Raw genomic sequence first — 14,064 nt, 5'->3', positions numbered from 1 at the left:
TATTTGTAGTAAATCCATCAATTGTTATATTAAAGTAAAACACAAGTTAAATGATCATCAATCTGGCCAATTAATGACAGCCGACGATTATTGTGTTATTAGTATGTTATTAATAGTGGCATTTTGAAAGGAAGTTGCAAATTTTATTTCAAAAAGGTTTTGAAATTGATATTTGTGTTATTCCATTTATTTATTTTGTATTATTCCATTCATCTGGTAATTCATGTCTTCTTTTCTTTTCTTATGAAAAAACATTCTGCATGACACATTTGATGCATCATCTGTGAAATCTTAAAGATGGATCAGCCTTCTATGGCTACACTTGAAACCAACAAAGGTTGAGATGAGCCCAGTAAAGACATTAGTAATCTAAGATCTGTGTATGCTGAAGTGAAATAGTTTACAATGTCTTTGAAATAATCATGTAATAGCTTTTCACGGGGCTGCTTGCCTCACGGCATTGCTTTGCCAAGTACTAATAACAGCACTAGTGTATGAAAGGTAAATCAATCAATTTCTAGTGTTCTAAAAGTGTTTTGTATTAAATATCTATGAAATATTTGATTAATATTTTTTTATTCATATCATAGCATACCAAAAGTTGAGTTTTTAACCTTGATCCATTTATTAACTAGGAACCAAACACTCGGTAGTATGTTTCAGCCCGGACAGAGTTCAGACCGGACCAACAAGAGATCGGGAGTGCCGATCGTTTTGGTAAAAAAATTGCAAATCACACAATTACAATTGAAGTGACATTACTATTTAACATTCAGGACCATTAAAGTAACTGCTAGACAACCTAAACATGTTATACAAACGGCGATATTTAGAGTTAATTGTATTTATTTACCATGCGATTGTACGTGTCAGTTTAATAACTATATGTTGGCAGCAACAGCTAGCCAACATAATTGGTTATCGGTAATGTTTGGCCTCATAACGGATCGCATGTGTGAGCGGTCTAGATTCCGTTTGTGGTTATTGATAACGGAAGTCAAATAAAACACTTAAAGTAACTTAAAAATGAGCTAGCGTAATTGCTCACATGTAAACTAGCCAGCATGTGTCACGTCTCCCCGCAACATCACGTAGCGTTAGCTAACTAATGTGACATGTTTACAGGTAACTAGCTTCTAAACCAACCGTTAGCTTTGTGGAAACCAGCCTCTTGAACCAGAGATGCCCAAAAAGAAAACCGGTGCCCGGAAAAAGGCAGAAAGTCGTAAAGAGCGAGAGAAGCAGTTCAGAGCCAATCGTGATGTTGTCGATGTGGCTAAACACCCCTGCAACTTTAACATGGTACGTAGCTACTGCAGCTAACACATCATGGCAACACTCAATACATCATGGCAACACTCAATGCATCATATCTGAAGTTATATTGTTACTTAATTGTCTTGTGTTTTTGTAGGACTGTGACAAATGTCAGAGGTAAGTGACTATGTTGTATTCTATTATAATTAGTCAGGTATACGTATCACTGGTCAACCAGTTAACCTTTTTTTCTCCTCCTTGTAATGTCACCTGGTAGAAAACAGAAGAACAGAGCTTTCTGCTACTTCTGTAATTCAGTGCAGAAGCTGCCTATCTGCGCTCAGTGTGGTGAGTGATCTGCACAGAAAACTTGTTTGTTTACATGTATGTCATTTGATGTACTTTATCCTACTATCAATTTAAATATCATTGATTGAAAATATTTAATAGTTTTTGAGAAACAAGTCAATGGCACAGAATATTAAGATAAAGAAAGTATAGCAGTTTTGGCTGCTCCTTACATGTTAGTAGGATCAGTTCATTTATTGTTGACAATAACAAAAATATAGTCCTGTAAATAAAATAAAAAAAGATACATTTTGGTGAAGCAGAGGTGATACCCTGACTTTTAGTCCTTAGTTATGGCCCAAGTTAAAAAAAATGCTGCATCCTCAACTTCCCAAACTGCATCCTGACCAGGTTTGTGTCAGAAATTCAATACTGACAAGTACTAAACGGCACGTAAGTGAAGTTTTACCATGGTACATTTTACCAGTCTGAAAAGATAAATACTGTACTGAGCAGGTGGGGAGGGGGGGGGGGGGGATTAAGAAAGCTCCTCCAGAGCCCCAGAACACATTATACAACCAGTTTCACTGACTGAGTAGTATTTACCAATACCAGTAAGCTGATCTGCATGTGTCAAATCAGTGTAGTGCACCTTTGATACCATTGTGTGTAGAACATATTCTACTTTGGCACCCCCGAGTGGTGGTTTCTAAAAAAAGACAGATGGCAGTCAGCAGTGTGTTCCAATCCTGCGATGCAAAAACGCTTCCAATTTGTTATGCAATGTTTCTTGAATCTTAAAATAGGTTGCGACACCTTAACGAACTATGAAATGCTTAATGCTTGTCTTGTCAGGCAAAACCAAGTGCATGAAGTCATCAGATTGTGTCATCAAACATCCTGGGATCCACACCACTGGAATGGCCATGGTGGTAAGTTACGGAACTGATCAAATCACACAGTGATTTTTTTGCTTTGACCCATCCACACTTATCAATCCTTATGGGGACATTCCAGTAATGTAAGAGTAGGTACAGTACTAGCTATTGGTAGTATTAAAACATTGTTTTTCTTTTAATAATGTGTTTGAATATTTAAATTCAGGCCAGTGTCTGCAATTGTGCTTTTACTCACATGTTGTTATTGTGACATGTCTGTGTTTTATGCAGCGATTTCTTTAATCTGAAATGAATATTACTTACAAGAGACAATAAATATTCAAATGTGCTTGAGTCAGCAAACTACTTGTTTGACACAGTATCGTACAGATTTGGTAGATTTGGTGTGCAGTGGCATAGGATTCAATGAGCAAGCATCAAAGGAATGAGATTGCCAAGACAAAATCATTCTAAATTGTAAAATGTGTGCAAACATGATTCAGCGCTAATTTACGTAATAACGTCCATAAAGCTGAACACCAATAGAGAGTACGTGATCATTATCACTCGGTATCAGTGTCTCAATTGTGCACTTTGTGCTGTAGTATTGTGCAAGTAATTACATATTAATAAAAATACAAAGCTGGTAGCAGGGTCTACAACAACATTAGTTAGCAGTATGTTCTTTTTTGTTTGAGGTAAATATATTCATATGCTTACAATGGCATCAGAAAGATAAATCATGGCAAACATTAACTTTTTTTGTTGTAATTTTCTTCTTGACCACAAGGGAGCAGTGTGTGACTTCTGTGAAGCTTGGGTGTGCCACGGCAGGAAATGTCTGAGCACTCATTCCTGTGTGTGTCCTCTGACTGATGCAGACTGCATAGAGTGTGACCGTGCTGTTTGGGATCACGGTAGGACCCCCAACACCCCTGTTTGTTTCATAATCACCGATCACATCAGTGTCCTGCCGAAGGTCAACTATGACTGTTTTACATCCCGAATAGGAGGGCGAATCTTCCGCTGTTCCTTTTGTCATAACTTCCTGTGTGAGGATGATCAATTTGAGCACCAGGCGAGCTGCCAGGTCCTCCAGGCGGAAACATACAAATGTGAGTCTTTTGGTTTTGCTTTTACAATGGCAAGTGCAACTTATCCATTGCAGAAAATAATATCTAGAGGAAACGTGATTGTTTACACTTTGTTTTGCTTTCTCTTATGTTCCATTTTAGGTGTTTCTTGTAATAGACTGGGTCAACACTCCTGCCTGCGCTGTAAGGTGAGGGAAACATCTGTCCTTACTACACATAACAAAGTGGAGGGAGGTCATTGTTACACTGCACTTAGCATTTATGTAAAACTACACCCATCTTATCAGCTCACATGCCAAATGTTTTCCGTAACAAAGAAGCCATATATTGTAAGTGACAAGACAAATTCTATTCTCCTTTTCATTTGCTTTTTTTTTTTTTTTGAGGGTGCCCCACAAAAGGAAATGCATAGTATGTAATGTGTAATTCAAAATTAAGATTGAATAAAAAACTTTCACACGCACACACACACACACACACACACACACACACACACACACACACACACACACACACACACACACACACACACTCTGTATATAGGTATAACTCAGTTAAAGGACCAGTGTGTAGAGAACCTAGGATGGCCTTCGGGTGACATAAACATGCGAAAGGCCTCTTGAGCCAGTATGTGGTTTGTCCGTTCTGGACTACTGTAGAAACATGGCAATGCAACTTGGCGGACTCTGAGAGGATCCACTCCCTATGTAGATATGAAGGGTTCATTCTAGGCTAACGGAAACACAATGATTCTTAGGTTCAGGTGATTACACACTAATGAATACATAATAATGAATAATATATTCCATTTCTGCCGGTAAAGCCCTTTTTAATCCTACACACTGCTCCTTTTAATAGATACATTTGCAAGGCCCTTTTCTAGAAAAAGCTGTCAAATAAGAGAAACAATGCATTTACATACAACACCGTAGCAAAAGACATACACAGCGGGGTTCATTAAAGGAGAGGTTCACATGCCCATATTTAGGTTTAAAAAGTTATTGTTGGGTGTAATCATTTCTCCTGGTTATACTGATAGGGAGGGATCCGTTATCAACAAAACTACATCAACACAACTACACTGTTTATCCTGCTACAAAACAACATCATCAACAGCTACTATGTTGTGGCAGAAACACTACCATTAAGTTGTGACTGAAATGAAGAGAAGAGACGCAGTTCTTGGAGTAGCAACCAGCGGGAAGTGTTTTAATGCGCACACGGCAGCATCCAACAAGTCCAATGTATTACTTCTTACAGCTTACACTTATAGTCTAAATTCACCCCCCTTAAGTCACTTTCCACCAATCAAATCCATCGACACAAACCACAAACCCGGCACCTCTGGTTACCAAATATGGTATCTTATATATCTAATTTGGTCATATGTTTCTTCTGTCTTCATCGGGGACACAATAACAGAACATATTGGCAGGACATTCAGCTCTTTAGAGAGGAAGTGTTTCTAGTACTCAGTCGAAAGAATCCAAACTTTCCCTTTCAAGCCTGTAGATCAGTCAGTTACATAATCAGCTTGTAAAATGAATTGTTATTCAGCCTTTATAAGAAAGCAGCTTGGTTGTCACTTTTATCTTTCACATAAAAAAAATATACAAGCTTTCTCAAAGTGTACAGGAGGAGAAAGACAGCTGGTATATCCTTCTCAGGGCAGGTGAGAAGCTCTATTGTTGAGGCCAGAGAAAGAATATGTTGCTGTAAAATTTGAATAGATAGGGGTGGGTGACATTACTTGTCTGAACAAGCCTGAACAGTCATTGGATTTCATTCTCATTTTACACTATATATCAAGATAATGTGTGTGCTGTCAACATTTCCATGCAATGATGTAAACGTTAATTCAACTGTGTCCCCTCAGGCCTGCTACTGTGATGACCACGCAAAGAGTAAAGTCTTCAAACAGGAGAAAGGAAAAGCCCCACCCTGCCCCAAGTGTGGTCACGAGACCCAGGAGACCAAAGACCTCAGCATGTCCAGTGAGTCTCAAGTTGTTTTTACCAGGAAAGGAAGTGGCAGCTGCCTCGACTTCCCTGCTGAATTGTGTTTTTAGAAACAAAACAGAAAGAGTGTGAAAACAGGATTTTTTTTTTTAGAAATTAACTTTTATTTCCCGTAAAAATTCAAAAAATAATTAGAGTGGCTTGTCCACTCTGAGACAATGTGTGCTAAACAATTCTTTTACTCCTGTGTTTTCATTCAACTTTTACTCACCAGTCTTTGTGATATTTACACATTTACTACACAATTGATGAGAGCGGTGCATCTGACCAAATGGCACTTAAACCCTGTTTAATTCAGGACACTGGGAATACCTTTAAACTGCGGTCAATGTTATTTTTCAGGAAAACAAATGCTTAGCTTTGTGACTCAAATGCTACGATACAAGAGAGGCACAAACTAGCTCTACTCTAAGTTTAACTTAATACATACTGAAATACATCTAAAATGCAATTAATCTATAATACCTAACCATGATTCTCAAAAGTCTTACCTGACTTTTTTGTTGCTTCACCCTCCCAGTAAATGAAACCAGAGCTAATGTCACATCTGTGTTCTCTGCAGCTCGCACGTTGAAATTCGGCCGCCAGGCTGGTGCCGATGATGACGATGATGACGATGGAGCGTCAGGGTACGACGCCTACTGGAAGAACCTAGCATCTGGAGGAGGCCAACGGGACGACTATGGAGACGATGATGACTATGAGGACGACGATGATGATGATGAGGATGATGATGAGGAGGAGGAGGAAGATGATGAAGAAGAAGAGGAAGGTGAAGAGGAAAAAGCTGCTGATTCTGTGGCTGCTCTTAAACTGGACGGGGCTGCCTGAGCTGAGACAGTCCCATAGATCATAATGAGCCTCAGCGGATGTTCACTTGTCACAATGCAGGAGTCAGTAGGGACTTACATGAAGAGTTCAACTAAAGCTGGGTATCGATAATAATTCAGATACTTACTCTGAGGAATATAGATCCTTTTCTGAAATATAACATTATATTCAAGATGTTTTTACTGTGTAATAAGTGTTGTTTTGCTGAGCAATTCATCTGCATTTTATGGTAATGCAACCCAGAGCTTATCCAAACACCTTGTCATGTTTACCCTGATCCTTGTAATCAGCTGCATTTGTGGAGACACATTTGTGTTAAATATGCCATGGAATAAAAAATAAATTAAAAAAAATACTATATGAGTGATCATTTTCAAATGTCTTCAGGACTGACTGAACTATGAATAAGTGCAATTAAAAATGAATCTGTTGACAGCTGCCCTGACATACCAGTGAGTAATATCATGACGAATCTGAGGGGGAGTGAACTTAAACATGACGCGAGCAGGGCGTGTGTGAGTCGGGTCTCTGGAACCACATCTGGACTGCAATTACGCGAGCCTCAAGCGTTAAAAACACTGGGCATGGATTAATGAGATAAAAGCGCTTTATAAGAATAAGTGAAATGCAAAAATGTGATCTTGGCTTGTTGCTCCGCTGGGTAGGAGAGAGACCGCTGCCGCTACGCAGATGACAGACTTAATGACGGCGTTCACGGTGAACCTCGTCCAGCCCACATGTCTCGGAGACCAGCGCGCGGTGAGCTGACTTTCTGCGTGTGTATGTGTGATTAAAGTGTAACCAACCTGTAGCCTAACTAACACCTCAGGATTGGACTTGAAGTAGAAGCACAATTTTTCATTTAGCAACACAGAAAAACCGTAAAAGTTCACAGTGGCAGGAAATAATTGGTGCGTAATGATCGGAGGTGTGTCAACCTGATGTTCCACGTGCGTCCTCAGGATATATTTCAGGTGCCTTCAGTGAACCGTGTACCATTATGGTTATTTTATTTTGTTGAAATCAAACAAGGAACAGTATGCCTTTGGTTTAGTTTCACTTTCAATTTGTGCAGAGGCCCTAATCTGGTTCAACAAGCACCTCCTTCTGTTTGGTGGTTGTAAATGGCTCCAAGAGTCATAGCATGACAGCTGTTAGAGGCGGGGAAGAATGAACAGGAGGCACGCGCACATCAGGCATTTTACCTGCTTTTTATGTGAATAATTGTAGTAGTGTCGGAGAGAGTAGTAAGTACTCTGGCTGTACTTAATTGAAGACAACAATACCATAATATAGGCTATAAGTAGGCATATTATATAAGGCTATAATTCATAATCCTAACGAAAATTAGTATCGTCAGCAAAATGTACATAAATTGTTGACATATTTATCATGTAGAATGCTTAATTTTATTATAGTATTATAACACATACTCCTGCATTAAAAATGTAATTTAAGTAAAAACTGAATGTATATAATTTATATAATTACAGTAAAATATAAAGTAAAGTAACACTCCTTTAAGAGTGTAATATTATTATGTGTAATGCATTGAATTTTATTATTGAATATTATTACTTAAATGTTGTAATATTTAAATTAGTTTAGTAATAAAACACTGCATCATGTTTTATTGGCTCCTTGTGTGTTCTGCATGTAAAATCTTAATGTGAAGAGTAATTTGTAACACAAGCTAAATCATCTCTCTCTAACATGTAGAAGTACAAAGTAGCATACAATTAAAATACTCAAGTAAGTAGTTCAAAGTTGTTGCTCAAACACAGTGCTTGAGTAAATGTACTTTACATTTCACCACTGACTTTGTTATTGGATTATTCACTCCAGACATGTTTTGAACTCTGTGTTTATTTACTTTCAAGTTTTAACATCACACTTTGTTGCACTTTAAGTCACATATTGAACCATGATTGGCCTCCATACCAGCTATGATTTTACAATCATGCTCATTTAAGGTGAGAAACTTTCCTCCATCATCAGATTAATATGAGAACAGCCTTCTACTGTCAAACTCAATACAAACATCATTCTGCACAGTGAAGAGTAATGTGACAATAAGCAAGACGTGTTTTTGAGCGGAGGAGGAATTTAAGATTTTATTGTTTACCTTCATGCTCTAGATATTATTCTTCAGAGTTACTCTACTCTTACTAACTTGTCAACAGCCGAGGATCTTTTGACAAGAACCTGACAGATGTGTCCAGATTTAAGACTAAGGGAATTGTGTCCTTGCTGTCAGGAAACCTTGACCTGTCTGCCGCCAAATCACTATCTTCCTTTAAAGCACGACATAAAACTATATTTTTGATGCTCAAAATGTCATTATGATTTATACGCTGTATAATGTTAGATTTATATCTGTCTGTTTCTGCATTGATTGTTTTAATCCAGTGTCTTTATTTTATTGCTTATTTTATATAAAGCACTTTGTAAAGTTGGTTTTGAAAAGCACTATAAATAATATTTCTTACTATTATTATTCTTCAAAATCCTACTTATCTTAAAGTACTTAAAGAATCAAAAGTAACAGTACTTATGCAGAGTGGCCGATTTCAGGATTTATTCATTATTATATTGTATTTATTATACAGATTTTAATATAAAATTAGAATTATTAACTCATCTCAGTGGAAGAGCGACTTCAATCTCTGTTCAGGTAGACAGGTGCTGTATTAATGTGAAATACAGCTCCTTTAAGTCCCCTCCACTTTAAAATGTAAACAATATTCTGGATTTTTCCATGAGCGAGAAGGAGAAGTTTATGCAAAATAAACAGACAGAAATTAATACTCCAAGCAGAGTATTTACGTCTTAAAACATGACTTGAGGAGATCTTTAAAGTCATCACTACCAGTGAAAACATTTAAACAACAAGGGTTTGGTAATACAGTTTGTCTCGATTGGTTGGAACAAATGCGTTCAATTAACTTTTCTTTTTTTTTCTACTCAGTTCTCTTTACCTAGATGACCTTTGACTTCAATTACTTCAAAGACGCTGACTTAACATTCTCTTTACTTGTCACACAACTTCTGTGTATGTTGTATTTCACTTTTTAGCTTCACATCAGAGGCAATAATCAAATCAAATGAAGCACATCAATCAATGATGAAAATAACTGTTATATAGATCTACATCTCATAGCCTTCTGACATTATAATATTCAACAACCTCAATCCAACATTGCCCAACAGAATTTATTTTGTATTGCACAATGTGTTACCCAACCAAACAGGAGGATACACCTTGTCTTTTGTATTGGAGGCATGGCACACCTACCCTTTGTGTTCAGTGAGACAAAAATAAAATGTAACCGTGAGCCCATTTTGTGGCTAAATTGAATAAAATAAAACAACAATGCAACCAATAGCTTACAGGTCATGAACAATAAACAGACACGTTACCTGAAGGGAAACACAATTACATGAAGGCACACTGATCTGTACCGTAAACACCACCACACATGTCGCCTTAATTAAATCAAAGGCTAATTAAAAATATAATGCGCAATCAGCTTCACCCCGTTCAAATGGCTCACAGAACTCAGAACAATCTTTATACGTTTTGAATTTGACAGCATCGTGCTAGGCAGAGTCCCCCTAAAATCTGGTCCCGCCCCACGATGCCAAATACCTATCACCTTCTGACTGAAAGCAGAGTCAGAAGATTATAGGTACTTGGCCTGTTAGTTTCATGGATCACTGAACAGACATACGGGGTACAGGACCAGAGACTGTATCAAGTGACTGTTAACATTTGTTGTTCGAAAGTCAGTCAAACAAATGCAAAGAGATGCAAAAAAACTACAAAGGGATGCAACATTTTCACAAGGAGTAGCAAAATTACCAGACGTGGAAAGACTACTAGAATATTGTACTTGTGTAAACATTTCCTTAAGTAAAGGTAAAAAGTAGGTAACAAATAAGTAATCATTGCTGTGTTACATTTTTTTTAAAAAGGGGGGTAGGGGGTCGTATATGATACTGCTGTTAAATTAAAAAGTATATTTTGTATTGCTTGCATTAATGTCAACTTATACACAAGTATTTCTATGTGTTATTTCCAGAGAGGTGTCCAGTTCCAGTCGACCTGTCACCTGTGCCGAGAAAGTCACAAAACTCAGGTCTGGCTTTGTTTCTTAGTTCTGAGGTAGGCATACAGTGTGTGACTTGTTTCTCTAAATTATTGGTTATCATACTTATCATACATACAAATGACAGAGGAAATATTTCTATAATCAGTAATGAAGATGGAAAAAACACACTAACAAATACAACACAAGTCAGATATTCTGGGAAAATATTAACAACAAAGGATTGTTTTTATGATTATAGTTGGGAATAGTTTGGAAATGGAAATGTTATGTGCATGAAATGTAGTCATTTTCTTTGCTCTTGTATAACTTGATGTTGCGTATCCATACAAGTATAAATGGCTCGGTAATACTGGGAAAGTTTCCTCAGAAAGGAAAATAATTATGTCTACTTGCATTATTTTGAAGTGCCAGCTTTTATGTAAAAACTCAAAACAACAAAAAGACACCACATTATTATAATTAATACATTGTAATTAGTGTCTCGTCATTCTCTTAAAGTCTCCTGAGTACATCTACGTGTGCTGCTCCTTGGGAAACCGATCTACAGAAATGCTTGAAGTCGGAAAGGCTGAAAAATGCCATTGAGGTGAGCGAAGGTATCAAATACTGTTACATTTTGTCAATGTTTGAGTTTTACCACTGATGTTGAAAGCATTTGTTTTGTACCAGATGTAGAAATCATCATATTTTGATGTCCTTTTTACACATATACTGGTTTGTTTTTTCAAAAATGTGTTTAATTGTATCATTGCTGTTTCTTTTCTTACCCCTTTTTAGCAATCTGATGCTATGCTGTATGCTCCGTCAAATAGTGACGTCAAAGTAAGTAGTAAAAGTAGGCTACATTTTAATATTCTGTTTTGATTTTAGTTTGCACAAAGATGAAAAGATCAGAGGACATGTCTGCATACTTGAGTCAATGATGTTCGAACATAAACTCAAAGTTTGCATTACAATTCATTTTTCTTATTGTCAACCAACCCTATGAAAAGGACCAAAACCAACTATGAACTGATCCTACTAACATGTATTGTCTGTGTAGTCAAAGCCTGGGGGTGTCACAGACCTCTATTAACCATGAAAAAAAACACATCAGTGAGCCACACTGTTGCACTGGGTGACAATTTCTGTCATCCCAACGGACGTGGTCACAGTAGTCTATTGAGTAAACATAGTCACTGGTGCACCAAATGTGTATCAATCCATAGTTGAAAAAAGCTGCAACAAATGCTCCATTTACCCATAATTGAGTTTCTGAAAACTACAGGGCCCAGCAGCTGTTTTAGAAAATGATTAGTCTTTATAGTGCTAATTAGCCAATTATAGCATACTTAGACACCAAACTCAGATGGTGAACATGGAAAACATTATGCCTGCTAAATATCAGCATGTTAGCATGCTGGTGTTAGCATTTAGCACAGAGCACCACTGTGCTTTAGTACAACCTCACAGAGCTGCTAGCATGGCTGTAGAGTCTTAATCTTGTTTGAAAATGAAAATACATATTTGTGATAATTTTTCAAGTTTTACATCTGCAGTAGGAATAAATGGGCGAGAAAGTCAGAAAGTACTAATAGGCGGACTGAGGCGTGATTAGTTTGGCCTTTCCATGGGATTTGTTTATAGAATATTGCCAATTATATCCTTTCAGAACACCACAATGACATCAGTTTACAGATACATATTCTATTTGTTGTGCAGCACAATAATTGTCTAGCTAGGAAAGCAGTGGCAGTATTAAAAAGAATAAACTTAAAACAGAATTCATGTTATAGCTTTATTTGTGAGCTTGATCAAGTTTCTGCCTCGGTGCTGTTATTGTGTAATGTGCACAAAGGCCTGACAGCTACAAAAATATGTGAATTCTTGTTCATTTCTCTTTTTACCAGGAAAATTGTAAAAAAAAGTCGCTCAAATGTTACGTGGTGGAGTTGGTGATGGTCATCATTGAAGAAGAAATTGTGAATGCTGAAACACATTACATCCTAGATCTCAATGAAACCCTGCCTGCGTTGGACAAGCCTGCAGCTTACCCTGTAAGTCCTGTTAACAAAATCCCCCTTGGTGGGTCTGCCCTTCCTTTACTACATGTCACTCTCGCATAACCACTGATAAAGCTGGACTCACTTTTGCAAACAAAGCTTTTCATGACTGATACATTTTTCTTTTTTACCACCATTGCAATACATGACATTGCACACAACCTCTGAGCCATATTAGTGTTTATTTATATTTTCACTTTTAAATTATGAACTGTATTTATGTTTAAATATACGTTTTGTCTCTTTTGAATTTTAGGTTGACTGTCCACCATGTGAAGCATACTCACTTAAAAATATTACAGTATTCCTGGAAAGACTCAATAGCCTTTTGCAAGAAATGAGTAGTTCGACAACAATACAGTAGTACAGAAATACAGTATAAGCTACAAATGTGTATTTGTAAATATTTGTAAAGAACTGTGGTTGTTTTTATTTTGTAAATATCAAACTGTAACTAAGTGCAACAAAGCTTGTCGTCCTGTATTTTAGAATCTAAGTTTAAATGGATGACAGAACAGCATCTTAAGCCATTGATTGTTTATAGCTGTGCACATGAAGTATCTGTCACTGTGCATCTTGCCTTTAGTACAGTTTTGAGAGAATTAACAGGAAGTAGCAAACAGTAGCAGCATGTACTGTATACAGAATGTATAATATTATTAAGCTCACTGCTAAACACTACTGAATGTGACACCTATTATACAGTATATGCCTAATGAACTCCAGTATCTTCAGAATAGTTACTCACTCCAGTAAATAATACCACAACTATAAAGTCTTTCATTGTATTTCTTTTAGCCTTTTTTTTTTTTTTTATCTCAAGTGATTGTTAAATGTGCTAAAGGATAGTACAACTCTGGAAAGTTACTAGGGTGGCGATAGCTGTATCTTTGGTCATGACAATCATGAGGTAAACTGTAGAGATGTAAGTTCATGTTACAAAGTAATCTATCAGGAGTCTGTGCTTGGATGTATTTATTGGCCAACGAAGCAGCATGCCGGATCATGCAGCATTGGGCGGCCCAGAAGCCACCTGCATTGACAAACTGGCCTCATTCAAAAGATTAAGGGGGCCATGCAAAGCTAAAATTGGTCTGAATGCACTCAGCAAAGTGCATTGTTTCTATCCTTGAGGTTTAGCAAACATGCTCAGTGCATTTCCTTCCTGATAAAACACTTAAAAAATTATTTTTGTATTGGTTACATAAGTGTTCGTTTGCTAGCATTCTACTTATTAACTGCTTTTGTTGGCTCAAGTTTGGCAGTTGCTGATGAAACATGTCCAGCATGGATGAGGAGTTGAAAAAAGGTGAAAGATTCAAGTAAAAGGGAGAATTGTTGGAACATACTGATCATACTGATGAAGGGCAGACACTGAGTTATGCTTCAGGAGTGCTTTGACAAGTTTTCTTTCTTTTTTTTTGCCGTGACCCTGGGTCACATTGGCATCCAAAGTTATTGCTGTGAATTGAAACTGACTACAGCTGCTGTCGAAGGAGCAAGCCACCTTTTTAAGACTACAGGCGGTAGGTACTTGATACTCA

The 14,064-nt window shown here is 37.2% G+C and overlaps 2 protein-coding genes across 2 annotated transcripts; both read left to right on the top strand.

Moving 5' to 3' along the window:
• The first annotated feature begins 663 nt into the window (after positions 1 to 663).
• znf330 (zinc finger protein 330) lies at positions 664 to 6,721 on the top strand. Its single transcript, XM_068727270.1, has 10 exons — positions 664 to 717; positions 1,126 to 1,302; positions 1,415 to 1,434; positions 1,535 to 1,605; positions 2,401 to 2,477; positions 3,214 to 3,340; positions 3,434 to 3,538; positions 3,659 to 3,705; positions 5,394 to 5,511; positions 6,098 to 6,721. Exons 2-10 carry the CDS (start codon positions 1,183 to 1,185, stop codon positions 6,364 to 6,366), a joined length of 954 nt encoding a protein of 317 aa, XP_068583371.1. The 5' UTR covers positions 664 to 717; positions 1,126 to 1,182; the 3' UTR covers positions 6,367 to 6,721.
• A 145-nt stretch (positions 6,722 to 6,866) lies between these two features.
• il15 (interleukin 15) lies at positions 6,867 to 13,277 on the top strand. Its single transcript, XM_068727271.1, has 6 exons — positions 6,867 to 7,125; positions 10,449 to 10,531; positions 10,977 to 11,064; positions 11,256 to 11,300; positions 12,368 to 12,514; positions 12,777 to 13,277. The coding sequence occupies exons 1-6, from the start codon at positions 7,057 to 7,059 to the stop codon at positions 12,882 to 12,884; spliced, it is 540 nt and encodes a 179-aa protein (XP_068583372.1). The 5' UTR covers positions 6,867 to 7,056; the 3' UTR covers positions 12,885 to 13,277.
• Positions 13,278 to 14,064: the final 787 nt, after the last annotated feature.

This window comes from Cebidichthys violaceus, unplaced genomic scaffold (assembly GCF_023349555.1).
Source record: "Cebidichthys violaceus isolate CVI_PGR_0920_01 unplaced genomic scaffold, fCebVio1.0.p SCAF_4, whole genome shotgun sequence".
Classification (NCBI taxonomy): domain Eukaryota; kingdom Metazoa; phylum Chordata; class Actinopteri; order Perciformes; family Stichaeidae; genus Cebidichthys; species Cebidichthys violaceus.
This window is presented reverse-complemented; position numbering and strand designations above follow the sequence as displayed.

Coding starts and splice junctions, on each gene's coding strand:
- znf330 (XM_068727270.1), top strand. CDS start 1,183: ATGCCCAAAAAGAAAACCGGTGCCCGGAAAAAGGCAGAAAGTCGTAAA. Junction 3,706..5,393: donor ACTCCTGCCTGCGCTGTAAG/GTGAGGGAAACA, acceptor GTGTCCCCTCAG/GCCTGCTACTGTGATGACCA. Junction 5,512..6,097: donor CAAAGACCTCAGCATGTCCA/GTGAGTCTCAAG, acceptor TGTTCTCTGCAG/CTCGCACGTTGAAATTCGGC.
- il15 (XM_068727271.1), top strand. CDS start 7,057: ATGACAGACTTAATGACGGCGTTCACGGTGAACCTCGTCCAGCCCACA. Junction 7,126..10,448: donor GTCTCGGAGACCAGCGCGCG/GTGAGCTGACTT, acceptor TGTTATTTCCAG/AGAGGTGTCCAGTTCCAGTC. Junction 10,532..10,976: donor CTTTGTTTCTTAGTTCTGAG/GTAGGCATACAG, acceptor ATTCTCTTAAAG/TCTCCTGAGTACATCTACGT.